Here is a 21,497-nt window from a genome sequence, read left to right on the forward strand (position 1 = left end):
TGCTAATTTGCTACTTGAGAAGGGTTTACCTCAGTCAAGCTGAGCAGAATGTTGTCAGCGCTTGTATTGGATTTGCTGAGCTATACACAAAATTTACCAACCAAGCAAAGAAATCTTAAAGCATAAGTTTATATTTATGGAACTCAGTTTGGATAAAACAGAACTCATCATCCCCCCCCCCCCCTCAAATTCTAAATCTCCACCTAACATATTACCGCCTGGTAATACCAATGTTATTTGTCCCTCCCCTCAGACACGTTGTCCTGGTGTCATATTCAATTCTGCCCTCTCCTTTACCCCCATATTCAGAACATTTCCAGGTCCTGTCACTTTCACCTACGCAACATCTCCAAAATCCACCCCTACCTGTCCCCTGAGACCACCAAACTCCTTGTACACGCTCTTATCATCTCTCATCTGGACTACTGTAACCTCCTTCTCTTTGGTATTCCACTAACCCGACTCTCTCCTCTACAATCTAATATGAATGCTGCAGGCAGGTAGGCATCAAACTTGCCTAGCCATTTTCTTCTGTCCCTTAAAACCCTCGCTACTCATTTACCAATCCCTATTCCCCCCTTCTATTTTATGCTGCTTCCCCACCTCTTAGATTGTAAACTGTTTCGGGCAGGGTCCTCTTCTACTCCTGTGTCACTGTCTGTGTCTGTCATTTGCAGCCCCTATGTAATGTGCAGCACTGTGTGATATGCTATATTATTACTGTTTTTATTATTAATATTATTATTATTATTATTATTATTAATAATAACAATAATTTCATGTTGATATAAAAAAGAAAGCATGATAATACAGATCTGCAATCATTATTACATAATGTGTTTTTCAAATAAAACAGGAGATGAGCTCATCAGTATGTTTCTAATCTTTTCACTATTCAGCCACAGGATAGATGTGGAGAGGATGCCTGTAGGAGTAACTGCACCAGTGAAATATCTGGCTCCTTCATCTACTAGACTGGGAATTACTGTGGCGCACAGTTGTGTAAATGTCAGGATGATAGAAATACTAATCCTTTGACCTTTGACAGGTAAAGCAAATCCCATAAATGTATTTTTATTATTTTAACTGTTTGTTTTCCAGGTCAGTTACTTCAAAAGGGATGCATCAAAATGTAGTGGTCAGTTAACCTGCCAGTTATACCTTAAAAAGGGAGTGCAGATTTTCTTGGAATATAGGGAATCCTTAACTTCACTTATTTGATCCAAAAATGTAATCTACCTTTGTCAGAAGACTTTAGATTACATCAAGTATCTTATTTAATTAGAACTCACTTGTGGTCTTGGAAACAACTGCCTCTGAATAAGTAGAGTTAAAAAACACAGAGCTAAGTCTTCAAACTGTAAGTAACCTTTTATAACTCCCTCAAACTAATAAATATTGTAACTTGTAAAATGAGTGGCAGCAAGATGGGAGGTTTTGTTCAGTGCACAGTCTGCCATATGTATGCCCAAATGGAGTAACATTTGTGCATACATATGTGCATACATATGGCAGACTAGATGAATACCGCTGTGACAGATGAGAGAAATTTGCCTTTCTGGAATCTCGCATTAGAAATCTGGAGGAGGGCATTGCAACACTGAAATAACTGGATCACTCTGAGAAGGGTCTCCTGTTCACTGAGCAGGTAGGTAATGGAATTGATGTAGAGGGTGGGGAGGGTAATTGGGATGAACATGTAGAGAGCTGGGTTACTATAGTTAGAGCACTCTAACAAATTTGCAAACCTATGTGAAGATGTGCGGGTGGCAAACCCAGTGGTTTAGGGGAGTTGGAAGCCCTAATGAATGAAGAGCATTATGACTAAGTTGGCATTGCTGAATTCTGGCTTTGTTCTTCACATGACTGGGCTGTCAGTATTCCTGGTTATACTCTCTTTCGTAAAGACAGAGAAAAAATGAAAAGGTGGTGGTGTCTCTCTATATGTGAGAAGCGATCTGAAAGTGAATGTGAAAGAAAAAACTGTTGATGGAGCAAGTGATAAGGTTGAGACATTATGGGTAGAGTTGCATATGGGGATGCAATACACAGGTAATTATTGTAGTCTGCTATAGGCCCCCAAGTGCTAAAGAAGAAATAGAGACTCAACTACCACCACAAATAGAAAAGGGCTGCAAAGGCTGGCACAATTGTAATAATGGGAGATTTTACCTACCCTGACATTACTGGAGGTATGGCACTACAGGTACAGCAAAAGGGCAGACATATATTCATTTAAAGGTACAGTTTATAGAAGCCCCAATTAGAAATGTATTATTATTATTAATAAACAGGATTTATATAGGGCCAACATATTACGAACATGCTCAGTTTTACTTAAATGAAAGTTGCATATTTAGAAAGTTTCAATTTGGGCTTCAAACCCCACCTTTATTGAAATTCTTTTTTTTCCAATGTCTTTTTGTTCTGTAGATGGAATTTTATCACATGGTTCATGAACATGGTGCGATGTACTTTAATATTCCCAATGAAAAAAAAAAAACATGCATTTCTCACCAATATATGCATTTGCCCTTTTCTTTAATTATAAAAAATTGCAAGTACAAATTCATTGATCTCCTATTATTATTAAACAGGATTTATATAGCGCCAACATATTACACAGTGCTGTACATTAAAAAGGGGTTGCAAATGACAGATTAATACAGACAGAGACACAAGAGAGAGGACCCTGCCCAAATGTGCATATAAAAGGGAATCTTGGTACCAGTGACCATAAAATGATTTCATTCAATGTAAGTTGTAAACAGAAGGCAAAAACAGGAAAGATAAAAACATTTATTAAGAGAGCAAAGTTTCCATTAGTAAGGGCTACTCTCCATTACTTGGACTAAGAGAGAATATTGTCCTCAAAGAACACAAAAACCGAAATGGGAATATTTCAAGTCTGTTCTACACAACCACACTGAAAAATATATTACAAGGGTAATGGGTTTAAGAGAATAAAATTAAACCCTATGTGGCCCACAGCTGATGTTAAAAAAGCCATAAAGAATAAGAAAAGAGCATTCCAAAAATATGAAAATGAAGGATCACATTTGAAACTATAAAGAATATAACAAAAGATGTAAAAAGGGAATAAAATGTTCAAAACTTCAAAATGAAAGAAAGATTGCAAAAGAAAGTTAGTCAAACCCCAACATTTTTTAAAAAATATAATAATAGTAAAAAGATCAGATCTGAGTATGTAGGCCTCTTAAAGTATACTTTTTTTAGCTCCGTGTACACAAAGGAAAATGGCAAAGCTCAAATCCAAACTACTAATAGCAATGTCACTGCCTTAAATGGAGTCACAATGGCTCAAAATTGATATGATTGAGAAACAGTTGGGCACAATAAAGGTTGACAAAGCACCAGGACCTGATGGATTACATCCACATATCTTCAAAGAGCTGAGCTCAGTTATTTCAAAGCCATTGTTTCAATTTTTTAGAGACTCTTTAATCACTGGCATGATACCAATGGTATTTCACAACGCCAATGTGGTTGCCATCTTCAAAAAGGAATTAAAGTCATTACCAAGTAACTACAGACCAGTAGGTTTTACTTCCAAAGTTGGAAAGTAATAGTGAGCATGGATTCAAGAAAGACCGAAGTTGTCCAACAAAGGTTTAGAAAATTAAATCTGTAAATGGATAGAGAACTGGCTTAAACCCGACCGCATCCATAGAGTTGTGATTAATGATTCATACTCTGAATGGTCTAAGGTTATTAGTGGTGTACCCCTAGGTTCAGTGTTGGGACCTTTACTGTTTAACATCTTTATAAATGATAAAGAGTTTGGGATTAAAAGTACCATTTCTGTGTTTGCAAATGACACCAAACTATTTAATAATTAAGTCCATACAGGATGTCTATAATCTACAAGCAGACCTGGATGTACTGTTGGGCAGCTAAGTGGCAAATTACATTTAATATTGAGAAATCTAAAGTTAAGCACTTGGGAGATAACAACATGCATGCTTCATACTGTCTAGTGGGAATACATTTGGGGAGTCAGAAATTGAAAAGGATCTGGGGGTTCTGGTAGATCATATACTTAATAACAGAATGCAATGCCAAGCTGCAATATCTAAAGCTAGCAAAGTTCTTTCTTGTATTAAAGGAAGAATAGACTGCAGAAATTGAGAGATAATCCTACCCCTGTACAAATCATTGTTCATGCTTCATCTGGAATATGCAGTTTAGTTTTGGGTATCAGTTCATAAAAAAAGGATATTATGGAATTGGAAAGAGTGCAGAGAAGGGCAACTAAACGGCAAACTAAAAGGAATGAAGGAGCTCAGCTATGAGGAGAGATTACCTGAACTAGAACTATTCTCCCTCAAGAAGAGATGTTTAAAGGAGGATATGATCACCCTGTATAAATATTTAAATGGTCCATATAGAGAAATCTCTTCCTGATTAATAACTTGTAAAAATGTGGAATAGGCTCCCTCAGGAAGTAGTTTCAGCAAGTACTATAAATTGCTTTGGGAAAACGCTAGATGCCTTTCCAGAAACACATAATTTACTTGGGTATTAAAACTCTCAAAATAAAGATAAAAGAACAAATAAAGACAGACATTTTTTTCTTTTTCTTTCTCTTGATCAACTATGGCTATAGGGTTTTTATCTGAGATATATTTTTTTCCCAAGCATCATAATGTTTTTAGCATGTGCACAAAGGTGAGTCAATTCTGGGATGGGATCTATAACACTATACTAGTGGTTACCCAAAATGGTCTACTCAAATCCCCTGAAAGTGCTCTTTTTAGTTAAATAGACTTTTCAATGTGTGGAGAGTGTTTTTAATACCCAAACCTTACCCCTTGCCTGACAACAATGTACTTTTTTTTAACCTGTGAAGCAAGATATGCTCACCTAAATCTGCATTCAGGGTCTCTTGCCAGTGCCGTCTCCTGGTGTATAGGACTGGTATTCCAGTGTTGCTGGTGTGCCTTTTTGGCTCCCTACAGGATCCTTGTGCTGATGATAATGATACTGGGCCTTATTTTGGAACCTGAAAGGACCACAACACCGGACGGCCAAAAGGAAGTGTCCATCCCATGTGATGTAGACATCGAAGAAAAACCCCTCTTACTGTAATCAGATGAAAGCATACATTTCATGTTATTGCTACTTTAGGTAAGTAAATAGGACCTTATGTATTTTTATTTTTATTTTTGAAAGAACTAAAAACCTGGAAAAAATTAAACGTGAAAAGCATGGAATCTGACAAGATCTTTTCAGGTGTTAAGTATTAACTGATTTTGCCAATAAAGATTTACATGATAATTTCCATCCTATTTCCAGGTTTTTAATGCTATTAACAAAAGATCTCTGACTCTAGGCAAATAATTGTTACCTGGTTTGAAATAAAAGAAAATGTTCATATTGATATGGCACCAGCAGGGGTCACTGCTGCAGTTGCAATAAGCATAACCATAATTCTTCAACAATATATTGAAGTACAGTATTGGTGTCTAGACAAGTGTGACATTGTGACCTTTCCTATGAGATGTTGGAAAATGCTGAGTATCCCAAATCTTGCAAGAAGACAATCCTGCACTTCCTTCTAATAATATTTGGGATATTCAGCTTTCCCTGGGATCTTGCTAAAAGGATCATGATATTACACGATATTGCAGTAACCAAAGAGGGGTAAGGTATGTATGTTTTCTTTTACAGTGTTAACTGATTTTCTTCCTGAATTTGAGTCAGTAAAAAAGTAATGGCTAGGAAACCTTCCCCTTCCCTCTACCTAGTGGTGTTACAGTACCTCCAAAGGCTATGTCCATTTTATTAATGTGCTGGGTGTCCTGTGAGTCTCTGGTTGTGGCCTTAAGTTTAAGAGTGTGCAGGCACACTCACGTATAAATGTATGTGCCTTCATGTGTGTGTTAGCTTGCACCACCATAGCCATTTACTTAGGAAGGGTATTAACATTAGTGTTGGTGTTCGAATTTGGGTTATCCTTAAATTCGACCCGAATATGGCTGTCCAAATTCGGATAGACCCGACCCGAAAAACACAGGATTTGACTGCAAAAATTCAGGAAAAAAAAAGTTTAAAAAAAAAAATAATCTTAAATGAATTTAATTTGTGTGTGCTTTTGTTTTAACTTTTTTTTTTATTTTTTACAGGTTATCCGACAATGATATTATGAATCATAATGTCATTGTGGGATTCCCGGACCGTGGGAACTTTGCGGTCAGGTCACAGCTAATTGGAAGCACGTGCACGCAGCCCTAGAGGAGCTGTGACATATTCTGTATCTGTAATACATGTCACAGCTCCTCTAGGGCTTCGGGAGTGATCAGGGGAGCAGAGCTGTCAGCATAGTAAAGCTCTGCTGACTGCTCTGCTCCTTGATTGGCTGAGGAAAGGGAAATCCTGATGATGCTTGAGCTGTCATCAGGATTTCCTTTTTCTCAGCCAATCACAGAGCACTAGAGATGAATGCGCACAAGTCTCCCCATTCATGTCTAGTGCTGAATGGCTGAGAAATGTAAAACCGCAGCCAGAGCACTAGGGGTGAATGGAAAGGCTTGCCCTCATTTAACCCCTAGTGCCCTGCGATCCCTCACTGTCAGGAGGATTTCCAGGGCTGTGTTCATTGCAGCCCTGGAAATCATCCTGTCATTGTGGGATAACCTGTAAAAAAAAAAAAAAAGTTAAATTACACAAACACACACATTAATAAAATAATTTAACATTAAAACCTCGTCCTATTTTTTACATATATTTTATCCCTTTCAGGCAATGAGTAAGGGGTTTTATGTACCCCTGTACTCATTCCCCAGGGTGGGGTGATGGAGATCTGGAGATGGAGTCTCCTTATTAAAGGGGGCTTCCAGATTCCAAAGTCCTGCTAAAAATGTTTATAAAAGCCCCCATTGTTTTCAATGGAAGCTTTCATAAAAGCTTAAAAACGCTTAAAAAAGCCTCCATTGAGTTCAATGGAAGCGTTTTCCCACGTTTATCCGGCGTTTTAATTTTTTAAACGTTGCAAGCAACGTTTAAGATAACGCTCATAAACGTGCCTGAAGGAAACGTCCTGGTGTAGATTAGCCCATTGGAATGCATGGGGACTTCAAACATGGGCTTTAAAAAACCTCAGGTTAAACGCTGGGGAAACAGTCCGTGTAGACTGAAGCTGCATACACACGTCCAATAATTATCGTTAGAAACGACCGTCGAACGACCGATGAACAACCGATTGGCCAAAAAAAAAGTGACCAAGGATGCCGACGAACGAGGATTGTCTTTGGAAATGAATGACCGCCACGGTGGATCTGATTGGCTGAGGATCTTTTACTATCTATTGTGTGTACGGTCATTCAGTGATTGTGCATGTTTCTGCGGTACACTTTTCCCTTTACATGTCCCTCCTTGCATCGTTCAAACGATTGTATCTAGTGTGTGGACACTGTTGGTGGATTATATATGAACGATCATATTGTTACAGCATGTACAGAACTGTGCACAATATGATTGTTCATGTATAATTGTAATAATCGTTGATTGGTCGTAATCGTTCGTTTTCTAACAATAATTATTGGAAGTGTGTACCTAGCTTTAGCCTAATATTGATGTGACAGGTGCTCTTTAATATTCATGTGAAGTACAGGGGTATGTAATAGTGTTATGTATCTTTTTATGTATCCTTTTAAAATGTATCTTTTTATTATGTATCTTTTTACATCTGTTTGGAGGCTGTAGAAGCTCTACACAGCCCTGAAAAAAACGCAAATTTCCTTATTGACTTTAATGGTGTTCGACTTTGACATTCGACCACCTGAATAATTTTGCTCTATTCGAGCGAATAGCTGACAAATCGAATAGTGAGCTATTCGACCAACACTAATTAACATCTCCTGCAATAGATATTTAGTTTGGGTGGGAATTTTAATGTGGTCCTGGGTGCTTCTTACCCAGTTTAGGAATTTAAAATAAATGACATTCTCTGTTCTGCAGTTTATAAAGGCTAACCAACCAAACACTAACTAGAGCAGAAAATTAGTACTTTAGAGCCAAGGACCCAAAATATACCAAACAGCTGCACTACCTAATATCCAGCTTTATTACAACATAGTATTTCCAAAGAGTACTGGCTCGTAATATGCCATGCAGAGGCAGAATATTTTATCACCTTCAAATAGGGTTTGACATTATATCACTCAGCATCAGCATAATATTAAACCCAGCAACATCGCATTATGTTTTACAAAAGAGGCATATTGTGTTAATCAGTGGACACATGACATCTAGCAGAGATATTAATTGGTATCAGCATATCAATTGGGGACAGAATGGTAACAGCCACCTCCTAGGAGCATCAATCACTCCACAGCAACATCAATTTATTCCATACTATATGTACCAACATAACAATTAGTCACCATAGAAACATTTGAAAATTAAACCGTGGTTATTGGTTTTTGCTCACTTCCCTGACCTACTTGCCCATCCCAGATACAAACAAAAAAAAACAAATGAAATGAAATGAGGCACAGGGCAAAAAGATGATCAATTTGAACCTACTGGAGCTGTTTACAAAATATACCCTGGAAATTAAATACTAAAAGTTTCTATCACATTTAATGTCACATTGATTGCTGTGGTAATCGTGTCCCTTAAGTCCTATAGGGGCAAAGGTGCAGTGTTTATTAAGCTACCTGGTATTCATCAGCACAACCTTCAAGTGCAAGGAATAACTTCCACATCCTTGTCCGAGCCATGGTGCCCAGTAGGTTTGGAATAATGACACCACTGTAGAATTTGTTGTGAAAAAATATCCATTCACACTCCAAGAAGCATTGTCTGTCACTGTGGAGATCCAGTAGGTAACAGAGTGAGAGAGACTGTTTTAGCAGTGTAGGGGGTCTCTAAAAAGTCAGAGCAGGCCTTTAAAGGTGGTAATTGATTAGGGACATGTGGGTCTTACCCATTAATAGGAAAGTTTCAAAAATTGTCTGTCCTCCAATGTGCCATGATAGTACCATGGATGATGACATGTGGGGGGCATGTGCTGAGTCATGTCAGAGGTTCAAAAGTAGATCCTACGGGGACGCAGCAGTAATGTCATTGTAATGTGACTACTGAATATCAGCCATAGGTGGCTGCCGTGCAGTATTGCCATGCTGGTCTAGCCACCCCCTGCAATGGACATTGATGGAGGACTTGGGTGATTCTTGCTTCATAGTGTATATTACAAGATAGGTGTTTACATAAGGGTACACTTTAAAATATATTCAAAGTCAATTATTTTAATTTTGGATAGAGTGATGGGTTTTTAGAATCATTGCCTGGGTTTTATTATTGTCTCTAAATGTCCAGATCACCGGCATCACCACTGCTAGAAATTAAAGTAAAGGTAAATCCAAAATTCTGAGTTGCCCCAGATAGGGAATATATATGCCCAATTAAATACTGGCAGCCAGCGGCAATTAAAGCTATAGGGACTCAATGAATCTATTAATTTGTGGCCAACAGGAGAATCTATATGTTTTCTGGTGGGCCAGATCAATCCTTCACACAACCTAGTGAACTTAGTGAATGGTAAGTAGTTTAAGTAACGTTACAAAACTTTACAAGCGTTAGCCCTTAACTAGGCCTACTAGTATCCATTCTGCTATTAAATTGTGTGTTCATGGAAATTAGGGTAACTTAATTTGCATTGTTAAAATACATTTGAATTTTTCTTTTAAAGTTTGAAAAACATAACTTGAATTGGAGCTGGATGTGGAATGTCTAAGCGCACTGTTTAATGATTATTATTATTGTTGTTATTATTATTATTATTAATAATAATAATAATAATAATAATAAATAGGATTTATAAAGCGCCAACATATTATGCAGCACTGTACATTAAATGGGGGTAGCAAATGAGAGACAGATACAGACAGTGACACAGGAAGAGGAGAGGACCCTTCCCAGAAGAGCTTACAATCTAGGAAGTGGGGGAAGTCCTACACAATAGGAGGGGAGATATGTAGGGGTGGGATGTAGTGAGGGTTTTAGGAGACAGGAAAAGATGGGTAGGCAAGTTTGAAAAAATGGGTTTTGAGTGCTCTTTTAAATAAGCAGAATGCAAGCTGAATATAGGACAAGGAAGACCATTCTAGAGAGTTGGGTGGCTCTAGAAAAGTCTTGGAGCCATGCATGTGATGAGGTTATGAGTGAGAAAGTCATTAGTAGGTCATTGGATGAGCGAAGAGAGCGGCTAGGGGAGTATTTTTCTACTAGGTCAGGAAGGTATGACAAGGCGTGACAAGAACTGGGGAGGAATTTGAAGGCAAAACACAGGAGCTTGAATTTGATTCCAAGGTGAAAATGTCCAAATCTGGGGTCCATCAAAGATTTTTAATTTTTCAGTACTCAATCCACAGAAGAATCTACAAAAGTATTTGAAGCAATCACCGTCCTTTTTCAGAGCTCTAACAAATTGCTTCATTAATCCCAACGTTATTTGTAGTGGAGGGAGAATGATTTTTTATTTGTCAACCATTGGCTCGTTAATTGGGTTCGCTGCACCTTCCCTTGGAGGCCATGTACTTTTTTCTGTCATTGTGTACTCTGCCATTTTGTGGGCTATATACTCTGCATTGGTGGGCAGCGGGTCGGCTGCCGGCCTATCTCCAGACACCATAACCTTGTGCACCAAGTCCTGGGGGCAACCGAGTGCTGGCAGACGCAACCAGTCTCCCGAGGCTGAGCGGGGGCTGATATAGGCAAAGACTGCGGCGATAGATTGGGGGAATACTCGTATTGACCCAGGCCTTACACTTGTTTTGACAGACGTATTAAATCATTAAGCTCTTCTTGGCAGAACTGCTGATTTGATGAAACACTTCCTTCATATTCACTTCTACTGCTAACTCCTGGAATACATTCCAAACCCTGTTTATCCTCCATGTCGGATACAGGAATATCAGGGAGTGTACTGAACACTGGTATGGGAACATCAGCATCATGTGGCACAGGTCGTCTTGCTGATTCCAAATCAGGGTACTCCCAATCGTTTTTCTTGTAATGATTGAAACCTTTTACATTCATAGCAAAAAAATAACTCATTATGATGATTTTTGGTCTCTCACCATACCATAGGCACACCAAATTTCAAACTTTTCAGTTTTCCATTCTTCCACCGACGTAGACACTCTACACAAATTTTGCAAACCATATGGGAACCCAGTAATTATCTTGGTCCTCTAGTTTATTACCAAAATATGCAACATATGCTTGTTTCACAAATTCTGCAATGTTTCATCTCTGTTTTTGCTGAGAATATTCACTACAAATGTAGCAAAATACATTCGGGTCATTTAAACAACTTCTTCAAGAACTCTTGAAGAAAAAAGAAAATGTATGAATAAAAAGAAGGCAAATGAAAGTTTCATTTAATATATAAAATGCAAAACATTGGTGTAAATAAAGATTGATAATAATATGCTGTGTTAACATTTGTTGTTGGTAAAATTGTCCATTCCAATTCGTGTATCACCAGAACTAGAGCCAATTCAATGAAACTGATGTCATTTCTGGATTCAGTAGACCTGAAATACACTAAATATAGGAAAAAATCATTGGCAAGTGAAAAGATTTTTTTGTTGAGCTGTGTCATTAGTAGTCTTAAATAAAAAATATAAATTTAAAAAAAGCTAAGAGGGACATCAGTGCTTTCCAAAACAAGATACAAAGAATCTACGTCCATTTAAAGTAGATATTCATTTTACAGATAAAAAAGAAATGTCATGTGTGATGCAATCTGACACTAGAGTTAACACAGTTTTCCTAAATCCCTTTCAGTAGTTGTTAATCCTGCTGCTATGCTCATTTACATCGCCTGCACTAGCATTGCCTGTGCTAGCATTGCCATCAGACATTACCTTCCTACAAGTGAATTCCCCATCTAATTGTACTACCCCTTGGGTGAAAGCAGAGGAGGTTACAGCTGGCTCTTCTAAACTTTCCCCTGGCTCTGGTTCTCTGTCTAGGCGTACAAGAGGAAAACTCTGATTTACTCTCTTCTTAACCTATTTCTCCACTCTAAATGACTTTTACAGATCGGTTCCCAAGCCACAATGTAAATATTGTCAGCACACACGTCATTTGCCTGCAAGGAATGCATACAGAAGTATTAAATCAATCTGTCTCTCCCCACTTCGTTACACACTGTTAAATGTAAAACCTGTGACACCATGGCACGCTGGCTATTACTAATTTAGGAAAAGGGCTCGTTGCCCACAACTATTAATACCAGCAGCATGACTTTGATAAGCGCGGGACAGGTGGCGAAGATATGGCGCCTGCGCAGTACGCCTCAGGCACTGCCCGGTTTGTATTGGCTGCCGCCTTCTCTAGTACGGTGACATCAGTAACGACGGGAAATAAATAGCTGCGGCCCGCCCGAACTTGTTAATGAAATATTAGATAGAGGAGAGGAGTCTTTGGTACCGGCATAATGAGGCGTATCATCATCGGTATTGGGGGGTAAGTATTCCCATTCCCGGCGTCCATTCAGGGTGTCTATTAGTGTGGTAATCCCGGCACCGATATTTGGGTGGGCACATTTCGCATGTAGTGCTTGGAATGTTTCGTCGGTCTTACGGTTTTATTTATTTATTTTTTTTTGCCAGTTACATTTTTCTTTAGGAATGTCCAGCTACGCCGCTATACCTTACCTCGGTGCCTTTTGAATGGCTTTTGTGGAGAGTTTTGGCGCGCTGAGGGGGAGGGCATATGGCTGTGCAATTTCCCGCCCAATGTAAAGCCCAGATACCGCCAATGTATGACAGGGCAGCATGATTGCAATGATTTCAAAAGAACTTATTCTGTATACGTACAAAACGTGTCTCCAGCGGCTGGATTCCGTTTTTATTTAATTGTATATGTTTGAGTGTAGGAAACATTTTTTTTCTTTCTTTAATATGTTTTAGTGTCACCAATGGAGGAAAGACAACTCTGACGAAAAGGCTAATTGCTACCTTGCCTAATAGCTGTGTGGTCCACCAAGATGACTTTTTCAAGGTAAAACTTCCCAATAAATGTGCCCTGATTGCAGGCTGAGGGCTGTCTGCCAATATTCCTCTATACTTGGTATAGTTTTCTATCTGTAGTACAGGGACAGCTCATGCAGCTGACTTCCTCTTTTCTAAAGATTTTCTTTCTTTCCTCCTCTGAATCCTACACTTTCCTTTTGGGATTAGTTATTTGATAATGGGGCAAACATACCTTTTTTTTTGGGTGGCTTTTTCTATCAATGTTCTCTTCCATTGTGTGTGTTGGCGCTGCATCATGTGCAGCATTGTTTATTGCTCACTATATTTCAGCCACCAGATCAGATAGAAGTTGGTGAAGATGGCTTTAAACAATGGGATGGTAAGAACGTTGTTCGCTGTAGGAAGCAGTAATGTATATAAGTACACTTCATTTTTAAATCTACTTAAAAACGCATTGTACATTTTTGCTAGTTTGCTTTTCTGATTGACTTTTCAATCTACAGTGATCACGTCGCTGGACATGGAAGCCATGGTGAATACTGTAACAGCCTGGGTTGAGAATCCTGTGAAGTTTGCTCGGTCTCATGGAAAATCTCGCTCTGCCTCTTCTAATTCGGATGTTCAGATACTGATTCTGGAAGGATTCTTGCTTTATAACAACAAGTATGCATATTTCTATATTTTCATTGATTTGTAAAAGCTGTGGGGATTTTTTTGTTTTTGTTTTTTTTTACTCTCGAAGATCCTTTAGCTAATGACTGTTTTAATAAGTCAGGATCTGGTTCCTACAGTCACTAAAGATATATAGATATATATTTAAATAAGTTTGTTCTGCTTTTTACAGGTTGTTGGCAAGCATGTGCACTGAACGCTACTACTTAACCATTCCATATGACGAGTGCAAGAGGAGGCGCAGGTTTGTGTCAATATATCTAGCATCTCTCAAGTGTTAAATAGATTTTATTCTATCAATAATATTATTTATAAAGCGTCAATATGTTATGTAACGTTGTTAAATATTTGGGGTTTTTATATGAAAAGTGTGAACACATGAGAAATACAAACTAGGACAAAAGGAGTGCAATAGGCATAGTATACAATAGATAGGGGAATGAAATTGTGGCTAATGGTTAGGGAAAGATGGACAGTGGAGTTTGAAAAGACAAGGTTTAAGGGTTTAATACATGTGTTTAAAATAGAGACAAACCTTGTGGGATGAAGAGAACCCTCCAGAGAATGAGGGTAAACCTAGAGAAATCATGTTTGTGTGGGAAAAGGTTATGTATTAGAAGGTCAGTAAATGAGATCAGTTTTTAGGTGGCCATTGGCCGTATAGAGTTTAATGGTCGAAAGACAGTGTGAACTTTAAATCTGGCTGGCGGGAGTCAAGTCATGGGTGGATTGGTAAATTTGTGTTTCACTTTCATACAAATACTGTGTGCCAAAGGACAATGAGTCTGGTAAAGGATAAGGTGTAAACTGTCTAAGCAGAAAAACTATCCAGAAGTAGGAAAGAAAACTTGCATTGAGACATGGCTGTTAAGAGGTTATTGGCCACCTTTTGTGATACGGTAGTTGTTTTAAGTTGTGCATGTCCAAAGCCGACCTGAAAGGGGTCAAATAGATTGTTTTTAAGAAATTTTGGTCCTCAATTTTTTCTATATTTGTTATAGGTATTTGCATTCAATCACTGGGCCTGAGCACTGTTATATGGCCATAAGAGCGATGTCGCTGCTTTCCTCAGGTCAGACATCTAATTCCCTTGTCAGCTGCAGAAGAGGAAGGGGGCTGTGAAGGAACATTACGGCTTAGGGGATTCCTATTGTAAAATCACTGTTGAAATTGATGAGATGATCATGTCTTAATCATGAAAAAAATACGTCCCTGACTTTAATTCTTGAGAAATGTGAAATTCTTGAGGAAAATGATTTGTGAATATCCCTATAATGCTACACTGAGTCTCTCAGTGGCCAAGGTCAAGTGTGACCACATAGGAGCAGGAAAAGCCTTTTGACCTCTTTGCAAGTTTCTGTTTACAGGGGAGTACATGTAAGGCCTGTCTAGTTATTACCTAAAGTGCAACATACCTGCCTTGTCCAGTATGGGAAAATTATGTATTTATTAAAAGTAGAAATTAACCCTAAAATTAAACTTTACAGAGGGTATTGGCAGGCAGCAGTAGTTATCCCACTTTAATGTAGTTGTTTTCTTTTTCTCTATAGCTAGGGCTAATGCTAAAGCATCATGTGAGTTCAAGTCCACTTTAAAGGGAAATTGTTACGTGTGACTTCACTAAAAGAAATAGGGAATACCCAGTCAATATAATATTACATGCATGTAATTGCTGCAAATGCATTTTTTACTCATTGTCATATCCCCAGTTCCCATATTGCCTAAACAGGTTTATGGTTTTCATATATTGCAATACATGTTTAAGATGAGCTCATGTCAATGTTCTCTCTTTAGCCAGTTCCTACTCTAGCAGGCATGTACATACACATGGATCCTATCCAGGACTTACTGCTAATCTACACCATTTATTAGAATGAAGTGTATGCTTAGCACCAAATTGCATGTATTTTATTCATATGTAATCCACCCTCTGTGGGGTTCTAGAAAGTTGTAATTGTGTTTACACTTAAGATTTGCTTTATGCACTGACTTACACCTTTGTTGTATGGAGTGATGACAGAATCTTGCTATGGTAGTAATTCAAATTTACTTGTTTTGTGAAGGTGGTTAAATAGTGCAAGGTATTGATATGTTTTAAAGCTAAAACTTAATTCCAAAGATACTTAAATTTATTAATTTTTTTTTTTTTACCTTTTAGTGGCCGCAACTACACTGTGCCAGACCCACCAGGACTGTTTGATGGTCATGTTTGGCCAATGTATTTAAAACACAGACATGAAATGAAACAAAGTGGTGTGAGCATTGGTAAGTGAGCTTCATGATTTAAAGAATTTGTCACGTTCTTTGTAATATTTAACTAATTTGTCTAAATCATAGGAATCACAATACCCTACTATTCCTTTTGGCCCTGAAAAGAAAGGAAAACTTTTTCTTTTGCTGGGAGAGTTATAATTTGTTATCCAAAAGAGAAAACAATAATTGATTCAAGGAACAGTTGGTTCATCAAAAGGGTTCTTCTGCAAAAGGTGCCTTGTACATTTTCTGTTATGTAGGCATTATAGGGTGAATAGCAACCAGAACCAATGAATGATATTTAATTTGACAATTTCAAGGGATTTTCCTTAGTTCCTCCTTAGTTGCCCCTGCACAAATTCCTGAAATCTTCACCGTTCAAGAGGTATGGTTTCTGGGGGGAAAAAAACAACTAGGTTTGTTAGATACTCCCCCCCCCCCCCCCCAAACCTTTTTATTTATTTATTTTTTTTATCCTTAACCATTTGCATTCTTGTTTCAGTGTCCATAGATGGCCTTCTGTCAAAGGATGAAATATACAGTAAAGTGTATACAGATATAGTGAACAGATTTTTAAACTCTTCCTAGGTAAGCCTGAATTTAGTTTTTAGTTGGTATGGAAAATGTCTGTCTATGAAATATTTGATACACCATGGTAATTTTTTTTTTTTTTTTTTTTTAAGGCCTGACAGAAGGTGCATTTTCTCAATTTCTTGGGAAACTGGAATGATTGTGATGTTCTCTACTAAAGAACTCTTTGTATATAGTTTTTTTTAAGTTATTGGAATTCTGTTATCTTTTACCTGTTCAAACATTTTTATACCTTAAGTAGGACATTCCCAGTACCTTGTTCTGGACAGATAATCTGGTTTTTATACTATTAACAATTCAGTTGTGGAATTTTGTGCCGTCTTTGTGGTTCATGCCTGTTTTTCAACTAAGGTTTTTTGCTTTTTTTTCAGTCTTTATAAATGGCATTGCCGCAGAAACACTGGTGATGTTATTGATAAAATCAAATGTTCAAATAAAATGGAAAGCTTTATTTTGCTAATAAATTTTGAATTGTATAAGTGACCAACAAATATTATTATTAATAATTTTTTTTACCATACATTGACTGGGAAATAAGGCTTGTGTTAGCTATAGTGTTGGAATAAATGACTAGAATGTTTCTTGATAATAGCTGGTAACTGATGTTTAACATGAAAATATTTTACAGAAAATTTGTAATTGCCATTTCAGCCTAACTTTTTTTTTCTGAAATACTAATATGAATAAGCCTTGGGTGACTCAAACATGCATCTTGGATCCCTTGAGCAAGTAAAGGACCACTTCAGGTTTTATTTATTTTGGATCACTTGTTTAGGGGGAAAGCATGCAGAAACAATTTTATCTGAAAAGTCCTATAACCTATTTACTTTGAGCAATGGACAGAAGAAAAATTAAAGTTGGCATCTCCCCACCCACCAAGTTGTCTTTCAAATTAGGTTCTTCCCATACCCCTCAATACCACATTTTATTAACCATTAAAGGGAACTGCCTTACAAAAAAAAAACATGGTCTAGTATTAAAAACTGATGACAGACTACATTTGTATCAACATATACACCTCCCTGACAAAAAATAAAGGCATCTGATCACAAAAATTAAACTGCTTTAAGTCTCCACTGAGAGAATCAGCCCTTTGTATCTACAAGGCATAGGACTATACTGCTCCCTACAACAAGAATCAACAGTTAGATAGAAACCAGCCATTGGCGCCATAACTAGCCTGCTCAGTTTTACTTAAATGAAAGTTGCATATTACAGAAAGTTTCAATTTGGGCTTCAAACCACACCTTTAATGAAATTCTACAAGATGGCTACATCTTCTCGCTGTTATTTTTTTTCCAATGTCTTTTTGTTCTGTAGATGGAATTTTATCACATGGTTCATAAATATGGTGCGATGTACTTTAATATTCCCAATGGAAAAAAAAAAACATGCATTTTTCACCAATATATGCATTTGCCCTCTAATTAAAAAAAAGTGCAAGTACAAATTTGTTGATCTATTATTATTAAACAGGATTTTTTTATAGTGCCAACATATTACACAGCGCTGTACATAGGGGTTGCAAATGACAAACAAATACAGACAGTGACACTAAAGGAGAGGACCTTGCCCCGAAGAGCTTACAGTTCAGTAAATCTTAAATGTGATGTTTAAATCTTGAAACTTATATCAGCTCACCTAATTTATCTGTGTTAACTAAATGATACTCCCCCATGTTGTGGAGTTCAAAGGAGTGGGAGTGTTATATAATCTTAAACCATACTTTCCTAGGGTGTCAGCTTTATAACATATACAGTAACATAAGTAAACCGATTTTGGCCTATTATCCCTTGCTAGGTGCTGATCAGTCGTTTCTGTGCCTGACCCAACTTGTGACCCCAGAGAACTCGTGGAGATTAGCATTATGGTTTTGACCTTCCTTTTGTGCGTTTCTTGGATTTTAATTCTCCATTTCTGACCAGCTCCTGCTCATTACTCTGTACCTTACAACATCAACCTAATATATAATCTGCCTTTTGAATGGGTTACCTGATTTTTTGGATTTTACCCATATCAGGCCTGATTGTAACCCATGTTTAACTGGTTCCACTCTGTTTATTCTTGTTTTACAGTTTTGGTAAGCTTGAATGGTTTCAGTTTTCCTATTTTCCCCATCACTGATGGAACCCGCCAAGGTCGCCCTCTTTTCCTGGTAATCTTTCTTCTTACTGTGGAACAATTTCTGTGTACTATTGAGGTGAACCTGAATACCTATGGTGTAAGACGCAATTGTATTTCTTACAAAGTGGCAGCCTATGCTGATCACTTAATCTTCACCTGCATTGACCATAGAGTTTCGTTTCCAGTATTGTTCTCCGAGTTCCACAAATTTAGCTTTTTTTCAAACTTTATAATTAGGCGAAGGCTATGAGAATTCATATCTCACTCTTCCATCAACTATTTATAGAATCTCCTTTCCTATATAACTGGAGATCAAATGCCTTTAAATATCTTGGTACATTTATTTGCAGGCATCTATCCCAATGTTAATTGCTTAACTTTCCTCCTTTGTTAAAAAGGATTCAGACAGATCGCCAGTGTTAGATAAAGGGCACTTTTACATGGATGGGACTAATAGCTATTCTTAAAATGGGTATCTTACCATGGTTCTTATATTTTTTCTAATCCCTAGCACTATGAGTACCTTCATTGTTTCTTCACTCTGTCTAGTCCAGTTTTTCCCAACCTTTCTTAAGTCACAGCACTTGTTTTACATTAGGAAAATCCCACTGAACACCACTTAACAAAAATGTCACATAGACAGGTTAATTAGCTAATTGCTTCCATTTATTGGAAGAGTATTTCTTTGTTCTGCCTATTACTAAACATTGCTGGTATAGACAAATGAAGACATATTATTTGAAGTAAATAAATAATAATTTTCGGACCAATTAACTGAAATTGAATAATTTTCCACAGTACACCTGAAAATCTCTCACGTCACACTGATGTGCCATGGCACAGTGGTTGAAAATCACTGGTCTAATCCACCTTTCATAAATTCATCCGGCCTAATAAGCATGCTCAAATCTGCAAGTCAATACTCAGCCTTTTTAAGGAGTGTGAAAGGTTGGGGATTCCAGACCTTTAGTTTAAGGCCTCTCAGTTTTGTTCATTAGGCACAGTGGGCTTCATTTACAATGTTTATATGAAAAAGAGGGTCCATTCTATTTAGATGCATGGAGGGTGTCATTATTCTCCCAAGGGAGGTAGGTTTCTTCCTTTTTTTATTACCCATTGTTTGAGGCCTCTAGGCTATTCCTGCTCTGCCTCAGCTTCCTCCAGCTTCCCCATCAAAGATTGCATTATTTCTTGCTTCTTTTAATGTTTAAAATATTACAAGTCTAAGTCTTACATTATCTTTGATGACACTTAATGTAAATTGGTTTAAAGGTACTCATTTTCATTTTCTCAATGGCTTATGTATATGCTTTTTGAACCTTTCTTCAAGCTCAAAATTTCAGTGTCTTGGTTGTCTTATACCTGTTTTGGGGCTTTTTCCCCTAAATAAAAAGTTCAAAAAAACCAACAGGGGCAAAGCCCAACATGGTGGCTGCGTTTTAGCTGGCTGCTCGTGCATGACTAATCTGTTAGTCTTACTTATTCTACAGATGACTTCTATCCCGTTGTCATCTGTCAGTCCTCGCTCTTCATCTCCTAATGCTGGGGAAGCTCAAACCATAGCATTTTTTGTCTTTCTCGCTAGATACGACATAAGTTGTTTGGTAGCCATGTTGGCTGTAATATAGAAAGGGCCCACTGTTTGAGCCCAGAGAAACCATCTGCCGGGTCCAAACCTCAAGCGGGTATTTCAGAATTCTTCCATTTACAGAACAAAACTATTTTTCCTACATAAATCAGAACTACTGGTTAACAGTCATAAAATTCTTATATTCCAAAATGTTTCAGTTGCAGTGACACAGCACCAGAGAGCATTTTTCCTATTTTGTAAATTGCTTATTGATAGCAAATTCCATTTTAGCCTTTATTTATCCAATTACTTGACGATCCTAATGTTGCTATGCATCGCCTTCAGTAACTCTGTGATTCCTCCTCCACTGAGTATAGCTATACAATATACCGTATTTTTCGGACCATAAGACGCACTGGACCATAAGACGCACCAGTTATTCATGATATCTACTAGAACCCTGTTCGGACATATTTCCTGTAAGTTACAGGTCTACAATTTAAAAAAAAAAAAATTCATGAAAAACAGTGTAACGCTTTTGGAACAGAAATCTAGACCTCAGTGTAACGCCCAGGTGGTTAATAAACAGGATTTATATAGCGCCAATATATTACACAGTTTGGATATGGTCACTGAGCTCATGCCGCAGGGTTGAATGCCTTTCTGTATGGCTGAATTGATTGCCTCCTGTAGTGCGGGTTTCAGCAGAACTGCTACTGCGTCCACTATCAGGGCATGGTCAGAGGTAGGTTTAAGGTTGTCTGTTACTTGCCTGGGAGGGAAGGTTGATGTCTCTGGCTGTGTGTTTTCATCTGCAATCTTGGATTTCTGTGCTCTGGTTTTTTCCCATTGTCGGGGTGTCAGGGAGCCGAATGTTTGTTATTTCCATTCCTTAACTGAATGTAAACCTTTTTTTTTTTACCTATTTTTAAAGCATTGGCAAAATTGTTTTCTTTGCACGTGTCTTTCTTGAGTACCACCTGAGGTTAGCACCTGTTTTAGTCAACTAACTCACCCTAGGTCAGGTGTGTCAAATTCAAATACACAGAGGGCCAAAAAAAAACGTAGACAAAGTCACGGGCCGACCTTGAAATCTATTGAAAAAATTGAGGACATTTTTCCTTCGCATTGGGTATAAACCCTTTTCATAAAGAAACAAAGAGGTTTTGCTTCACATTCCATCTGGAATAAGCTTATAATAAAGAAAGATGCATAAAAAAAATAGTTTTTAATTTTTTTAGGAAAAAATCTTATGCCACTTTCTCTATTTGTAGCCT

At 37.6% G+C, this 21,497-nt stretch overlaps 1 protein-coding gene across 1 annotated transcript; it reads left to right on the forward strand.

Annotated features, from left to right (window-relative positions):
• The first annotated feature begins 12,354 nt into the window (after window positions 1-12,354).
• Window positions 12,355-17,017, forward strand: NMRK2 (nicotinamide riboside kinase 2). The gene is made up of 8 exons (XM_072405119.1): window positions 12,355-12,501; window positions 12,948-13,038; window positions 13,341-13,389; window positions 13,514-13,673; window positions 13,855-13,926; window positions 15,841-15,947; window positions 16,438-16,523; window positions 16,619-17,017. Exons 1-7 carry the CDS (start codon window positions 12,473-12,475, stop codon window positions 16,521-16,523), a joined length of 594 nt encoding a protein of 197 aa, XP_072261220.1. The 5' UTR covers window positions 12,355-12,472; the 3' UTR covers window positions 16,619-17,017.
• Window positions 17,018-21,497: the final 4,480 nt, after the last annotated feature.

The sequence above is a fragment of the Pyxicephalus adspersus genome, chromosome 3 (assembly GCF_032062135.1).
Source record: "Pyxicephalus adspersus chromosome 3, UCB_Pads_2.0, whole genome shotgun sequence".
In the NCBI taxonomy this organism is placed as follows: Eukaryota; Metazoa; Chordata; class Amphibia; order Anura; family Pyxicephalidae; genus Pyxicephalus; species Pyxicephalus adspersus.